Source organism: Panthera uncia, chromosome C2, assembly GCF_023721935.1.
Source record: "Panthera uncia isolate 11264 chromosome C2, Puncia_PCG_1.0, whole genome shotgun sequence".
NCBI lineage: Eukaryota > Metazoa > Chordata > Mammalia > Carnivora > Felidae > Panthera > Panthera uncia.
In genome coordinates, this window is record NC_064810.1 from 67067887 (window position 1) to 67082793 (window position 14907).

General features: G+C 40.9%; 1 protein-coding gene across 1 annotated transcript in view; it reads left to right on the top strand.

Annotated features, from left to right (window-relative positions):
• SLC49A4 (solute carrier family 49 member 4) overlaps positions 1-11164 on the top strand; it is an 85618-nt gene extending 74454 nt beyond the window's left edge. Inside the window, exon 9 of the mRNA XM_049628302.1 lies at positions 2473-11164. Coding sequence (XP_049484259.1) covers positions 2473-2588 — 116 coding nt within the window. The 3' untranslated portion in view covers positions 2589-11164. The remainder of the gene's footprint in view (positions 1-2472) is intronic.
• The last annotated feature ends 3743 nt before the right edge of the window (positions 11165-14907 follow it).

Below are 14907 nucleotides of genomic sequence, written 5' to 3' on the forward strand. Positions count from 1 at the left end.
GTGAAAGACCGAAAGAAGGAATATTAGAAAGCTGTGTTCCTTTTAAAAAGGTGTCAAGTTTAAGAACGTTTCAATGAATCAGGATTCTCTTGGTTCAATTATGTCATATGACACCAGGCTCAGAAAGGACAGCAGGTGACTTTGCTACTCGAAGGTCATGTTAAACTTTTAAGCAAGCCATTTCCTGCTTATTAGAGCACCTAAGCTGTGGTTCATGTGAACGGTTTTCAGTGGGAAAATATATAGATGCATACCTTTTTGCTTTCTGAAATGGCAAATAATTTCAAAGAACACTTGTAGTTGGTTGAGCCAAGTGAACTTAACTAAAAGGTGGACTTAACTTTTCAGAGGAAGGCACAGTAGTGAAAACCAACTAAACCATAACACTAAACAGCAGTTATGAGGCATTTTTATAGATTTCATCTGAACCCAGGGCGAAGGAATAATTTACAACTCTGATGAAATAAAAGGTCTGCTTTCGCAATATTCGATAAATTTCTAGGTTTGAGGAGAGCAAGGACAAGTTGGTTGCTGCTACATGTGTGTTACTCTAGCTCCCCATAAAATACAGTCTCTTAAGATTTAGAAAATGTCATTGTTGTAGACTACTTTGTCAAGTACCATACTTTTTTTTAGCTGTTGCTTAAAAGTCAGAATGTTCACTTTAAAATTTTTTTTTTTAATGTTTATTTTTGAGAGACAGAGACAGACAGCATGAGCAGGAGAGGGGCAGAGAGAGAGAGAGGGAGACCCAGAATATGAAGCAGGCTCCAGGCTCTGAGCTCAAACTCACAAGCCGTAAGGTCATGACCTGAGCAGAAGTCGGAACCGACTGAGCCACCCAGGCGTCCCCAGAATGTTCACTTTTAATATAAATAGTATGCTGTTCTATTTTACTGCTTTTTCTCTTATTTTTTTTAACTGCTTCTTTTTGCCTGTTAAAATTATCATCAGAAATCCAGAAGCTACATGGTTAATATAAAAGCTGAAAATGCTGGTGTGTCATTTCAGGGGATATTGGAATAAAGACAAGATTCCAGGGGTCACAGCCTTCCTGGGTGTTTAGATTATACTCAATCCAAGTAAAGCACAGAAACAGCTTTGCATAGAAATACCATTGAAATATATGTCTTTGTTGTATGCTATAGAATAGCATGTCTGACTTTTAAAATGTAAAAATTGAGAGGTGGGGAGCCTGCTTTTGTAAGCATATTACAGAAAAAAAAGTATTTCAGCACCTTTTCTTACCACTTGGTTTTCTGATTTCCATTCCTGAGCATAAATTGCTCTTTTAGCCATATGAATTATGGATTGATTGAAAGCAGCAGTGTAGAAATCTTTAGGATGATTTTTGAAGATTAAGGCAGTATTAGTATTCTGTAGAAGTACAAAAGGAAAATATAAACCTATAGCAGTGCCCAAAGGAAAAAAATGTACCAGGGAGCTTTTTCCCTTCATTTGTTGTTGTTGTTGTTGTTGTTGTTGTTGTTGTTGTTGTTTTCATTGAAATTGCTAAAGAGATATTAAACTAGGGAAGTTATCCCCACCACCACCAACCCAACCTCTTCATGCCAGGGAGCCGCTCACTTGTGCTCCCAGAGCCTCAGGATTGCCTGCCAAGGAGGGTTGGGTAGAAGGAAGCCAAATGGATGCACAGCTCAAGGGCCACGGGAGCTGGAGGAGGCAGCCACGGGCAGCCACAGCGAGTGGGTGTGTCTTGTTAGCACAAGGCTGGGACTGGCCTGTAGGCAAGCCCTGAATTCACGAGTGAGCATTTTTGAAGAAGGATGTTCTTGATACCATTAAAGCAAGTAATGGCAGAATCACCTGTTTAGAGGATTCCTGTAGGTTTTCAGATAATGGGCATCATTTATGCTGGTAGGGGGGAGAAAAGAACAGAAAGAAACAAACCAAAATATTCACAGTAGTTTTTCTGAGGGTAGAATTAGGATTAATTTGTTAGATTTTACTTTATTTTTTTCATATATTTTCTAACCTGTTTTACAATCATTACTACTTGCTGAGAACTAGATTTTTCTGTCCAAGGAAATCTAAAAAACTTATCTCAAAATTCAGGTCATTTTCTTATCTTTAACCCATCAGATATTTCTAAACAGAGATGAGAGTGATAGTGATAGCATTAAAAAATAGCAAACGAACATTTAAAGGTTATTATTTTTTCTTTGAAGAAATGGATTTTTTTTTTTTTTTGCCACCAAGGTCAAGGTGAGTTAAACTGATGAAAAGTTATTAATAATATTGATTTAAAATGTTCCACATGAAAGCGGTATAATACATCATATGTATCACCCAGACTCCAGATCGCCGTTTATTGAACACCGGTTTCCAGGCCTTCCATGATGCATTTAGTGTAAGTGCTTTGGAATAATGCACAGCGATTGCTCCCGGCATACAGGTGCCGTTCTGCTGGTGACGTGTGAATGCTTACAACTGTGTGTTTTTGTCTTACAGAGTTGTCTTGGTTCAACTGGTGCCTTCCCGGGTCGTGTTTGCTCAGTCTCCTCCTCATTCTGTGCTTCAGGGAATCCTATGACAGACTCTATCTTGATGTGGTTGTCTCAGTTTAATAGCACAGACTTGAAGGAGTTTGAAAAGGGACTGCAAATCATACGGCATACTGCACATTTGCTTGGAGTTGCACACCTAACAGGAAAAAAAAAAAAGGAGAAGAGAGAAGCTTCACTCAGAGGTTTTGTCAGGTTACAGATGATCATATTCATTTCATGACTACTAGGTAACAATAATGTGGGACTTGAGTGATAATAGGGGGCTTAAAGACTCTAAATGGCATACCCGTGCCTGGTTCTGGGGTTGGAAGTGTGGATATCTTACACATAAAGCACTACCTAAATAATGCCCTCTATGTTCTGTGCCAGTGCTAAACTACTGATTGATTAATTGTAATTATGGGAAGAAATAAAGGGTATCTATCACATACCTTACCGAAGTCACATATCAGAATAGGAAGAAATGCCACTAACTTCTAAAGAAGTTTAAACCCTATATCAGATTTTAATTATAAAATAGCCAACAGGTATATCAATGATAAAATTTAGCCACGTGTACACTACGTTTTTTCTAATAAAGCCATTTCTTATATGACTCCTTATTTTTAATTAGGTCGGAAACCTTTGGCCATCTTTATTATGGTGAACAAGTGCTTCCCAGTGACTTCCGAGCACATATTTGTGTCTCGATCTCAACTTATCCTTGTTTCTGTGAAATACAGTTTCATCTACTAGGATCTGAAATAATTATATTAAAGGTGACTAAATGTTTAATATAGTCGCATTAAGTATTGTATGAAAAATGTAATTCTGTTCTGATTTAGCACTTTGTTAAAAGTGAAATGACAAATCACATAGAACATTCTGTGTCTTCAGCCTATATATATGCATATGTACATGGTGGCGTGGGATGTAAAGTCCAGCACCAGCTATTATTTCCTAGGGTTGCATTTTACTAAATGGCCCTTGTTTGAAAATAACAATTTATAACCTTGAAATCTTCAAATCTGTTGAGTTATATCTGAATTACATTCTTGTGTTTCAATTCAGGTTGTTTCAATTCAGTTCTATATGGAGTCAGTACATTTGAGAGAACGATATTTTGCCAGTACCTGTTTTCTTTGTATGGAAGATAGCTTTTAAAAAAATGACAGTTACTCATTGGACAGCTCTCAGACATATATTTCACTGTGACGTAAAATATGCTCCGGTGAGATTATGCTGTTACCACTGTTCACATTTACATAATTCCCCTTACCCAAGGAAACCAAACGTTTCTCAAAAAGACAAAAACAGTACTTTCTTTGCCTTCATTATTCTCAGCTTCCTTCCCCCCCTCTTTTTCTCTTCAGTTGAAATTTACATCTTCCTTGTCAGCTAAATTTGTATTTTATTTGTCTTTTTCTGGACAAAGCACAAGCCAGCTCCTTCCATTAGCCACTGCATTAGGACAAAATGCAGTTAGAGAGAGCTAGTCAGCCCTCAGTTCTGCTCCTCTCTACACATGTGCACACACCGTCACACACAGTCCCAAATGCCCCTCCTCTCCCCTCTTGGTAATTTGAAGGCTGTGTGTTAACTCACCTCAATCTCAGAGGAGGACCTAAGCTTTCTTCTAAGATCCTAAATTGTGCTCCTTGAAAAGTAAGAAAACCCTCCCCTTCAGCATCTGTCTTCAGTCACCTTTAAATCAGCCCCTTTATAACCATCCTGCTAACTTAGCATCAAGAATGGAAGGAACTAAGGAACTTGCCAAAGAGAAGAAAACCTGTGAAGGCTGGGCTTACTTCCAATTAACCCTGTCATTCTTAAATAAAAAGAAAGCAGATTTCTTGAAGATGATTGAAAGCCAGCCACTAGAGATAGGAGTAGTCCGTGAGCCAGTGCTAAAATCACCACCACCCCTTCCTGTATAGACAGAAGACAGAAAGGAGAGGGAAGAACTATGAAGTGTTTGGTTGTAGTCAGAACCACTGACTACAACCACTGTTTGAGGACTGCTCTATGAAATTTTGCTATAATTAAGACATAATACAAAATATTTTAATTATAGCTAATTCTACTTCTAATACAAAGTAAAGAAAAATATTAAAAATATTACCTAAATGACTATTTAGTTGAAAGACATCCCAAGTGAGTAGTGATCAAAAATTCCTACATTGTACCAGACGCCAGCCATTGTCTTAGCGTACGTGAGGTGAGATGGTCCTTCCAGCTCATTCATATCTGGCAGATGCTTGTTCTGATCACAAACTGCCATGTTTTAAGTGATCAAAATTTCATATACCAAACCTGATATAACCAAAGGGCTTTGGAGGATGGGGAAAGAAGATTACACGGTATTTCCTGAATGCTTCAAGTCATATTTTTTTTTTCACTTTGTGTGATTATTTCTAGCATGCATAAAAATAGACCAGCTGTTGTCTCTGTACTTTCTAAACAAATACTGCAGATTTGTAATGATATTTTATAATGAAAGAAGTCTTAACACTCCACTAAGCCAAGCCCTCATTTTAGAATTTATAGAAACCATCCCAGAAAGGTCAAGGGTCTTGCCAAAGGTCACAATTCTAGATAGTGACAAAAGTAGAATCAACTAAAACCCACACTGTCTGACTCCCAAAGCAATGTTTTCCCTACCTCACAAAACATCAGCTTAATTTGGACTTTTTGGGGGTGTTCATGAGCACCCCTTCATGTTCATACACAGTGGGACTTAAGAGCAAATCATCGTTATGGAGTGTGGAAAGTACAGGGGTCCAATTGAGGTGACTGTTTTTTAAGTAAGATCATTCTGTTTTCTTCACCCCGTTGGTGCTCTAAGTCTTAGCTTTCAGGAACATAATATAAAAAGATTCTGATGAATAATTCAATCCTCATAAACCAAGTCAACAGCATTAATTGGTAAGGACATGTTATAGTGTAAGTTCCCTGTGGCTTATCAATGAATACTTCACAGTTTATGGGAAGAAACATTTTTTAATATGGTCCATGGTCGAGGCATAGGAGCAAGATAATTACACACACAAATGCATTTCACTGGAGGATGGAGCTAATAAAATAACAAGAGGGAATCGAGTACAAGTATAATTTTGTATATTTAAGCATATATGGCTTAAGGGCCAAGCTTTATCATAGATCATATATTTATGCTTAATTATTGAGAATGTTTACAGCTTGTTTTTATGAAGCCCTTCTAATGAGGGATTCAAGCTAAGAGATTTTAAATCGAAGAGATTAAATTCCCATCTACTTTAAATTAGGTTTTTTTACTATTATTTTTACTAAAATCTAGGCATTCGTCTTGCTGCTTGCATAAGTAGAAGCTGCATTTCAAACTCAAGATCAAATACAAATGCACAGTAAATTTACTTTAAATTAATGTTAAAAATCACATTAATTCCACACTTGTGCCTGAGATAATAAGTACAGGAATTACTATGATTATACCATCTTATGTAATAAGTGCAAAAGCTGTGATAAGAAGAAAGTGCCATATTAAAAAAGAAACATACAAAAAACTATGAGGGTATTTGACTAGACGTGTTTTGTAGTTAGCGGAACAATAGAAATCCACTTTAATTTGGAATTATACAGAAAGGGACAAATTAAAGTTTATTTCCATACTATCAAACAGTTCTTCAGTCTGTTAGGAAAATATAAGCAATGCTCCAGAGGCAGGTGGTGTTGGACCACCCTAGAAGAACAAAAGCTGACCGGGAGATTTTGGGGTGTTCTTTTAACAGCATCCATTGGGTACTTTGTGCTCAATGGAGGTAGTTGTGTGCTCAGTAAGCAGACACCTTTGCTACCCTGAGCAGGCATGTCCTTTCAGGTGTCTGAGACTCTCCTAGGTGTCTGCTTCCTCAAACTGACTTCCTGGCACAGGCTTCCCCCTGAACCCCACCCTAAGCTCTGAGGCAAAAGCGTGGTCTCATTCTTGAATACTTCTAAGGCCACGCAGCTGGGCTTCCCTTTCCTGAGCAGGACGCTAGCGTGACTAAATCCAGAAAGATTTAACAGTTCTCCCACAGCAAGTCTGATAAGTTAGAATGTTCCCTGAAATGGGAATGACAAAGGTCTCTAACAAGCTTTTCTAGTCATTATTTGCTGCATTTTAGAATATGGGCTGATTAAACTGCCTTCTGTAGTCTTTCTGTTGTGCCTTGGAACCTGGAAGACCTCTATTATAATAGCTTTCCATCTCAACCCACGCTCAGAAAGTGAGAGCAAAAGGTTACCCCACCCTAGCTGTTCTTTCATTCAACAAGGGAGAATTACCTTAAAAAAAAAAAAAAAAAAAAAAAAACTAAAACTAAACAAACAAACAAAAAAAGCAAATACAAAAGGAAAGCATGGAATTCATTTTAGCTTGATAAAATGAGAGAAACACAACAAATCATTTTAGCTCTAACCCCACATCACAGTGCTCTCAAGGTTCCCTCCTGGCTCTTCTAGTCTGCAAGGGAGGCTTCTACAGTCATGACCAGAATGTCAAGAATGACTTGGAGACACTTTTAATTTACCTAAATGGTAAAAAGTGAAATGTCTGCTTAGTACAACTTAATTTAGACTTTTTCTAATTCAGATTGATTTTCTTCTCATTAACCCAAGATGAATCATGGAATCAAGGAGATGATCTAATCCAACTACCTCATTTTACAGATTAACAGAGAACCTTTTAGGTTCAATGACACAGGCAAGTTTTAGCAGGTAAACTGAGTCCTAGACCAGCATTCTTTCCATAAGCGATCAATGTGGTAACCAGAAACAATTTTTTTAAGTAAAATTTCTTCCATTTATTTTAATTTTTTGAAAATTAAACACGAAGTGCATGAATGTTTATCCATTATAAAATACCCAGTACAGAAATACAGAGTGAAGTCTACCTCCATACAAACGTGCTGACTCCATTCCCCTTTTCCAAAGTATTCCTTATGAATCCTTTCAGAAATTTTTCTATGCATTTGCATACATATGTATAGATACTTAGAGGGAACTTAAAATCAAGTCGTCTAGGGAACTGTTTTTAGACCATGTTGGCTTTAACTTTCTTGGGCAGAAGCAGGAGTTTCTGAGATCCTTATTTCTCTCCCAGATGAGTCTCTATCAAATGTAGGAGTGGTTAGTAGAGACATTTCACAGACCTGGTTGTGTACCATCAAGCTCTATCACATCCTGAAGCGTAAAGATGAATTCCAACATGCGATATTCTGTTTTCTCTTATTGGAAATAGAGTTTCTGTTTTTATGTCACCAACTAAGGCCCATGTACTGTGAGAGAAGAAAGTGAATGACCCACACCAAAACCCAAATAGATTTTCTTGACAGGGCTTCCTCGTCTCAGCAGAGGCACAAATACTGTAGAAGGTGGAGTCAAGAGAATAAACTATGTGATTCCATTTTTTTAAACAATGGCTAGTGAAGATTCTGGTAATCCTTACTATTTTCCTGGCCACCTTCCTTAGCTATCCTATCTTTCAAGCTAGCTACCCATAAAACTGATTAATTGTAGTCGGACAAGAGCATAGGTTGGCTTGGTCACCTCCTCTTCTTTTCCTGCCCGTCTTCCCATCCAGCTTTCCCTTTTCTGGTTGTATCTTCTTACGTATTCCTGACTATGCTTGAAAGCAAGCTGTGTGAAACCCAGATATTCTGAGTTGCCAGCTTTAGAGAGGAGACCTGGCCAGTTTCTTCATGTACTAGACTGGAGAGACCCAGGAGCCCCCGTATCCCAGGCCTGGTGTCTTCAGCTATTTGACCTGGAGCAAGTCACTTCATTTCTTATTTACCACATCTCTGAAGTGAAGGAGTGAACAAGGATGTTCCCTGAGGTCTCTTCCAGTTCAAAAAACTCAGGTCCATTCTTACTTAAGTAGTAGGAAATGATTAAGCACATGCAGTCTCTAAAACTGCAGAGCTTTCCAGCACCTTCATGTTTCCCTGTGTGCGGTGGCCCTCCTGTGAACACATGGACGATTCCACTGCACATTTGACAAGAAGAAATGGCTTTTTCATTGTCTGTGGTAGGAGACAAGCTACAGGTACTGTTTATTTCCCCAAAGGACTTCATATATGAAATGCAGGGTGTATTAAATTTATCAAACCCAATAAGAGAAAATCTGCCATTTGATGTTGAGATAGCATTCTGGGAGCCAGGTCAGAGTACTGCATTTGTTCCCTGGAGTCAGGCCAAACCAGGAAACCCATCCCTTGGCTTGCTTTGATTCATCGTGAGTCAGTAATGGATTTGCACCTGGAGAAATCAAACTGTCAGATCAGATGTGAAAGCCCATCCTCAAACTTGTATTTCGAGAGTCATGGCCCCAAAAGAATTGCAAGTTGCTTTCCATGTCATCTCTACGTAGCCACATTCTGTCAGTAGAGCGCTGTGCAGATATTTTACTGAATGAGAGCAGGGGCGTAGCATGCCAACGTCTGACCTGTGTGCAGGTGTTAGTAAATAAGGATTCACTGAGATTCTAATATGAGCACAGCTGTCAGAGAGAGAAATGAACCAAAAAAAGAGATGAGGCTGGGAGTCTGGAGGCCTGGATCTCAGCCTCTGTCTCCAGGGCAGCTGCTGGGCACCCTTGGGCAAATCACCTGTTCTCTGTGAACTTCAGCTCCACACCTCTACATTAAGAGGGTTAGAGTAGATGTTTCTTTTGGCCGAAAAGTTTTATACACCTATTGGTCACACACCACAGAAAGTAGAAAACAACATGAATGCAATACCTATCCATCAGTACTTCCAATTATACATTATCGTTTCAAATAAATGAGGAACTATTATAAGGCAGTGATGTGTCATAGGTGTCAGGCAATGAGAGAAGCTCTCAGGCTGTCAACATACCTGTGTATTCCTTCATTCATCCTTTTATTCATTCTGTGTACAGAGTAATTCCATGTGTGAAATGTGTGCCTGTGAAAGAGAATCAGAAAAACCAAAAGATGTTTCTACCCTTCAGGACCTTTTAGATATGTTTTTAAAAACAAAAACAAATGCTCTTCCGAGCTAACAATTAAAAGAAATAATGACAGTTTCCCAAATCCTGAATTATGCCCAGCAGGAACCTAAATATCTTTCTCATACCATCGTTAACCACAACTGATTTCAAGGAAAAGATATTTTGTTCTATTGAAATTTTCATCGTAGACAGAGCCTATATCCGTGTGGGAGCATAGAATCAATTCTGGCATGAGGACTCCCAAACCTTAGCATCATTACAAGGCTGAGGGGTTACTAGTCCTTCAGGAAGTTGGGAAGGTTGTTGGCACCTGCACCTTCCTCCGAAGACAAATCGAACAACTGCGTGCACACTAAGATACACCTGTTCACAAGGCCTTGCGAGTCTCCTTTGAATTTTAACAACAAAGACTAAACACCAAAGAAGGATTTGTAATGAGAGAGCTTGGGATTTCGGCCTGGCAGCTAGATAAAGGGCTATTCTGGGGACTAGAGACTTTGTGGGAGCCCTTCAGGTCTCTCCACCTGCGAGTGAACCCAAGCACACTTGATGCATCGCTAGCAAAGTCCTGGTCCCCAAAGCCTTCGCAGAAATCCAAAGATGCTAAAAAGGTCAGGGTTTAGTTCTGTAGATGATTTTATTTATTGCAAATGTCCCCAGTGTCAAATGTATCTCTTTCTCCACCAGGAATATATCATTTTGGAGGCTTGTGAAAATTAAACTTCAGGAAAATTCTGCTTCCCTCCCACTAAACTGCATCCACGTGTCCCAAACAAAATTGCTTTCTTGACCTACACACACAGCTACCTATTTCTGTTTAGGTCTGTGACTCAGAGAAAGTGACCGGAAGAAGTCATGAGAGGTGATGGCTCCCATTTCACCTGCCATAGGCAGGACAGGGTCAGCCCAGTGGAATTCAGCTAAGATCTAAGGGGTGTGTTGGGGTGGTCTCTTTCTTCTTAGTTCTTTCCTGAACTCACTCATTCACATTGTATTGCTCTTCCCAGTGAGTAAGTTATTGCTGAGAAATCGTTTTAGTAAGTGACGTAGATGTCTCCAATGGGGTGGTCCCTCTCCTCCATAATCCTCCTGCTCTTTCAGCTCATGCCCTAGAATCCTTGCTCCATGTCCCAAGGAAATGCATTACCCTTTTTCTTTTCAGAGAAAAAACATCGATTGATGTCTTAGCCCTGCCACCTCACCCTCTTTTATCTAAGAATAGAGAAGCCTTTCCATATTTGTTGTCTTTTTCACTGAAGCTTAGTATAGACCCCCAGGCAGGACAACTCCATGCTACCTTCTGTCGCCTGTAATTGTCCTTCCCCCGAACTGGGGAAAAGGTTATTCTAATGAACCAGCTGCTGAGTCTTTTCCTATTTGGTCTTTTATCAATATTGCTCTACCAGTAAATTCTTTGTTAGCTAGGTCCTGGAATTTATTTCATGTTTTTTTTTTAACTTTAATTTTTTTCCTACAAAATTGCTTCTTTTATCTTAGAGCCGACTATGATCTTTCTCTTCTGCGTACTTTATAATACAATTTGAACATAATGGAACATTCTAAAATAGTCAGGCAGGGATTTCATCATAGCCAATATTAAATGCCAGGAGAGGCAGGTCATATTAAAAGAGAAAAAAGAAAAAAGATCTAGGATGGAGGAGGCTGGGTCTCATCATTCAACTGGTATATTTTGGGCTCCTGCAGCATGCTGAGCCCTGGGCTAGGCACTGAGGATGCAGAAACAAGTAAGATATTGTGCTGGGCCTCACATTCATTTTCTGATGAGTCCATTCATAAAAACTGTGTAATTCAAAGCTAGCAAGCCCCCCCCCCCCGCCCTCCCCCGCAAAAGGCTGCTGGAAGGTTTGTAGCTTTTTTTTTTTTTTTTTTTACTTTATTTATTTTGAGGCTGTGAGAGCACGAGCAGAGGAAGGACAGAGAGAGAGGGAGAGAGAGAGAATCCCAAGCAGGCTCCATGTGGAGCGCAGAGCCTGATGCAGGGCTTGAACTCATGATCAGTGAGATCATAACCTGAGCTGAACACAAGACTGAGCCACACAGGCGCCCCCTGTGGCTTATTTCTACAATTATCTGTGGGATCTTTCTATTTGGAAGAACATGTTCTAAATCCTGTTTTCTTGAGCCATTAAAAATCCAGGCATATCCCTAATCAATGTATGGCTATGTAACCTTCTTAGTATAAAATACTCCGGGACAGCTTTTGAAGGGAAAGGCAGAGAAATCTGTTTTGATGACTTGAAAAGGGAGGAAAGGTTTTAGGGAACGCTTCCAAAGATTTCCGATCTGTTAGTGCTCATTCAGACATGGGATTGGGCAAAGGGATGAGCCTTCTAGCAAGGAGGAGACAAGGCCATGTAAGGAGGCCCAGGAGACCTCTGTGGAAGAGTTAGTGAGAAATAAGCCAGGCCTATAGGAATTTGTTAACATATCTGCTGAGCAAAAGTGGAGAAGGAGCGGGGCGCCTGGGTGGCGCAGTCGGTTAAGCGTCCGACTTCAGCCAGGTCACGATCTCGCGGTCCGTGAGTTCGAGCCCCGCGTCAGGCTCTGGGCTGATGGCTCGGAGCCTGGAGCCTGTTTCCGATTCTGTGTCTCCCTCTCTCTCTGACCCTCCCCCGTTCATGCTCTGTCTCTCTCTGTCCCAAAAATAAAAAAAAATAAAAAATAAAAAAAAAAAAAAGTGGAGAAGGAGGTTTAGAGGCAGAGCTGTAGTAGAAGTAGATTCTGGAAAATAGTCCTGAATCTGGCTTCTTCTCACTGAGTCATCTGGCCCAGCCTCCTGCCTCCAAGTACATCCTGCCTGCGGCATGTCTGGCCAACTGCTTTCTCAGCTCAAGAGGGATTGGGGATCCTACAACCTCCCTGTCATCTGTTCCGGAGCCACTCCCCACTTGCACTGAGAAGTTCTTGCTTTCAAAGGATGGAGGCCAGAGAGGGGTGGTCAAGAAAGAGAGTGGCAGAGGGGAGACAGAACACATCAAGGCAGAGGACCCCAAGTGAGGAGGAATTGCAGCAGTGGGCCAAGGGCCCCCACATTTCCCACTTCACGCACGCAAGCCCGGGGGAGCGCTAGAAGGTGGAATCAGCCATCTGGGAGCCCCGCCCTCACAGATGCCCTGTCTGGCATAGAGGGGTTTCCTGTTCTGCTCTGAGAAAGCAGTGGGAATGTAGACATGCACTGCCTCCCAAGAGGAACTGTGTTTTACTCCAAAGTCTGTAACTTCAACAGTCTCCCCTCCCTTCCAAACTCCAAGGAATGTTCTGTAATTGAAGGCATGCTTTCAATACCCTATTGTGTTTCATGCGCTCTGCCAGAGTAGTTACTTCTCATGCCAATTCTTAGATGCACAGAAATCTTGAGTAGTCCAAGTGAACTCAGATCCAAGTCAAGTTCCCATCTCTTACTCCATTCAGACTTTTCCATCCACCCCCGCCCTCTCAGTCACACTCCTGGAAGCAAGTGAGAAAGCCTGTCCAACCAGAATCACTATCCCAAAGCCCAAGCACTTTGTTCTTCTGTTCTTAAGCCACCAGGTATCTGGTCTAATTTTATACTGTTCATAGTTCTGTGGCGTACATGGTTCTGCACTACCAGACAGGGCAGGAAGGCCAGCAGAGGCCGCAGGTGGTAGGTAGGATGACTGCAGAAGAACAGAGGCAGGGCCTCACATAAGAGGCTGCAACAGTCCCATGGCCACCACCATCCACACCAGGGGCCTAGCATGCCAGTCAGGCTCCTCCACTCCCATTCCCCGGACTTCCTGTAGGTGACCCTGCCGTCAGCCTTGAGCCTGCCTCTGGGCCTCGAGTCTCATTCCTGTTCATGCCTCCGGCCCTCTCCTGTTCGTCCCAGGCTGCAGTGAAGCCCCTGATTCCTTTCATTCAGTCTATGGAGAAACAAAGTACTTTCCTGCCGGGATGGTTTTTGGCTGACACTGCTGCAGTTAAACACAAGAAGTTCTGGTTGCCAAAGTGAAATAGTGTCCAGCAGGCTGCAGCAGACTCTCTGCTTCTGGGGCTCTAAGAGGATGGGACAGGGCTGTGCCAGAGGACTGAGGATGGACCAGATGATCTCTTGAGGTTCCTCCCAGCTCCAAGACCTGATTCTTAAGATGACAACACTAAGATCTAGGCAACACGAAGATACAGACTCTTTGACAGCAGGTGCCCCGCCTCCTGTGATACCCCATGTGTCCGGGCAAACTGTCTTTTCCCAGCACAAGACATGGTATAAATAGGAACAGGTGCAGGGGGGGCAGGGGGAGCTTAAAATCTGCCCACCCTGAGACTCGATGCTGGGGATGTTGTGTGCATATCTACTGGCCCGGCTCTGTGACACTGTGGGTCTGTGCAACTGTCAAAACATGAGTGCGTGTGATAAATTCCCCTCTGATGCTCGTCACAATTTAGGAAGTGTTCAGTGCGTTTTTAAACAATTCTTACCATGTAAAGATTGTATTACATTTTAATAAAAAAATTTTTTTGCATTTTACTTTTTTAATATTTGGGGTTTTATAGACTTTTATTTTATGGCCAAGTATACTTTTGTAAGCAAATGTTGAAGTCTTGAGTATTTTTATTCTTTTAAAACTATAGTTAATGTCAACTGTAAACACTGACAAATTGTATTCATATGCAATTTTCCCTCCTTTTCATCGGGTCTTTTTAAGAAACTATGTTTTGGCAAAGCATTTTATTTAAAACTCTACTTCATTTTACACATTGTGAATACTGAAGATTCTGAAAAATAAAGATGCATTTAAAATCTCTGTGCTGTTACATTGTGGAAATGGTAATGTGCATTGCTTTGCCAAAGTGGTAATTAAATGTTTAATGGTTTAGAACTCCTAGTTGAGAATTGGGTGTTCTAGTCATTACTCACAGTGCGGGAGCTTCCATATAATAAGCCTCCGCTTCTTTGGAGAATACGCATTAGAATGGCGATCTCCTGTTCAGTTAGGAAATATGGTTATGTTGACGTTATAGTTACTGTGCTGTGGTTTTGCAATAAATGTGTATTGAAAGCACTTGTGATAAAGTGGTCCGCATTTTGTTTTTAATCAAACTCCAAATGGCAGTAGAAGTGGAGCCAAAGCTCCCTGAGCACTTGGGCGGCAAGATATGGTGGGAAAACAGGAGCTCGGGATCAGGACAGACCGGGCCGAATCCTGCTGCTCCACCACCAGGCCCTGAGACTTGGGAATCTTTTCATCTCATCTGGTGATCCTGCTCTCTCATCCATTGAAAAAGTATAATTTAAATGGAGGGGGATAATTATACTTACCTCCCATGGATTTTGTGATGATGGAATAGAACAATCAACATAAAGCACCTGGCACATCTTGGTTGCCTGATAAGTGTTATTTGCCTTCTTCCTTTCTTCCCTCTTGT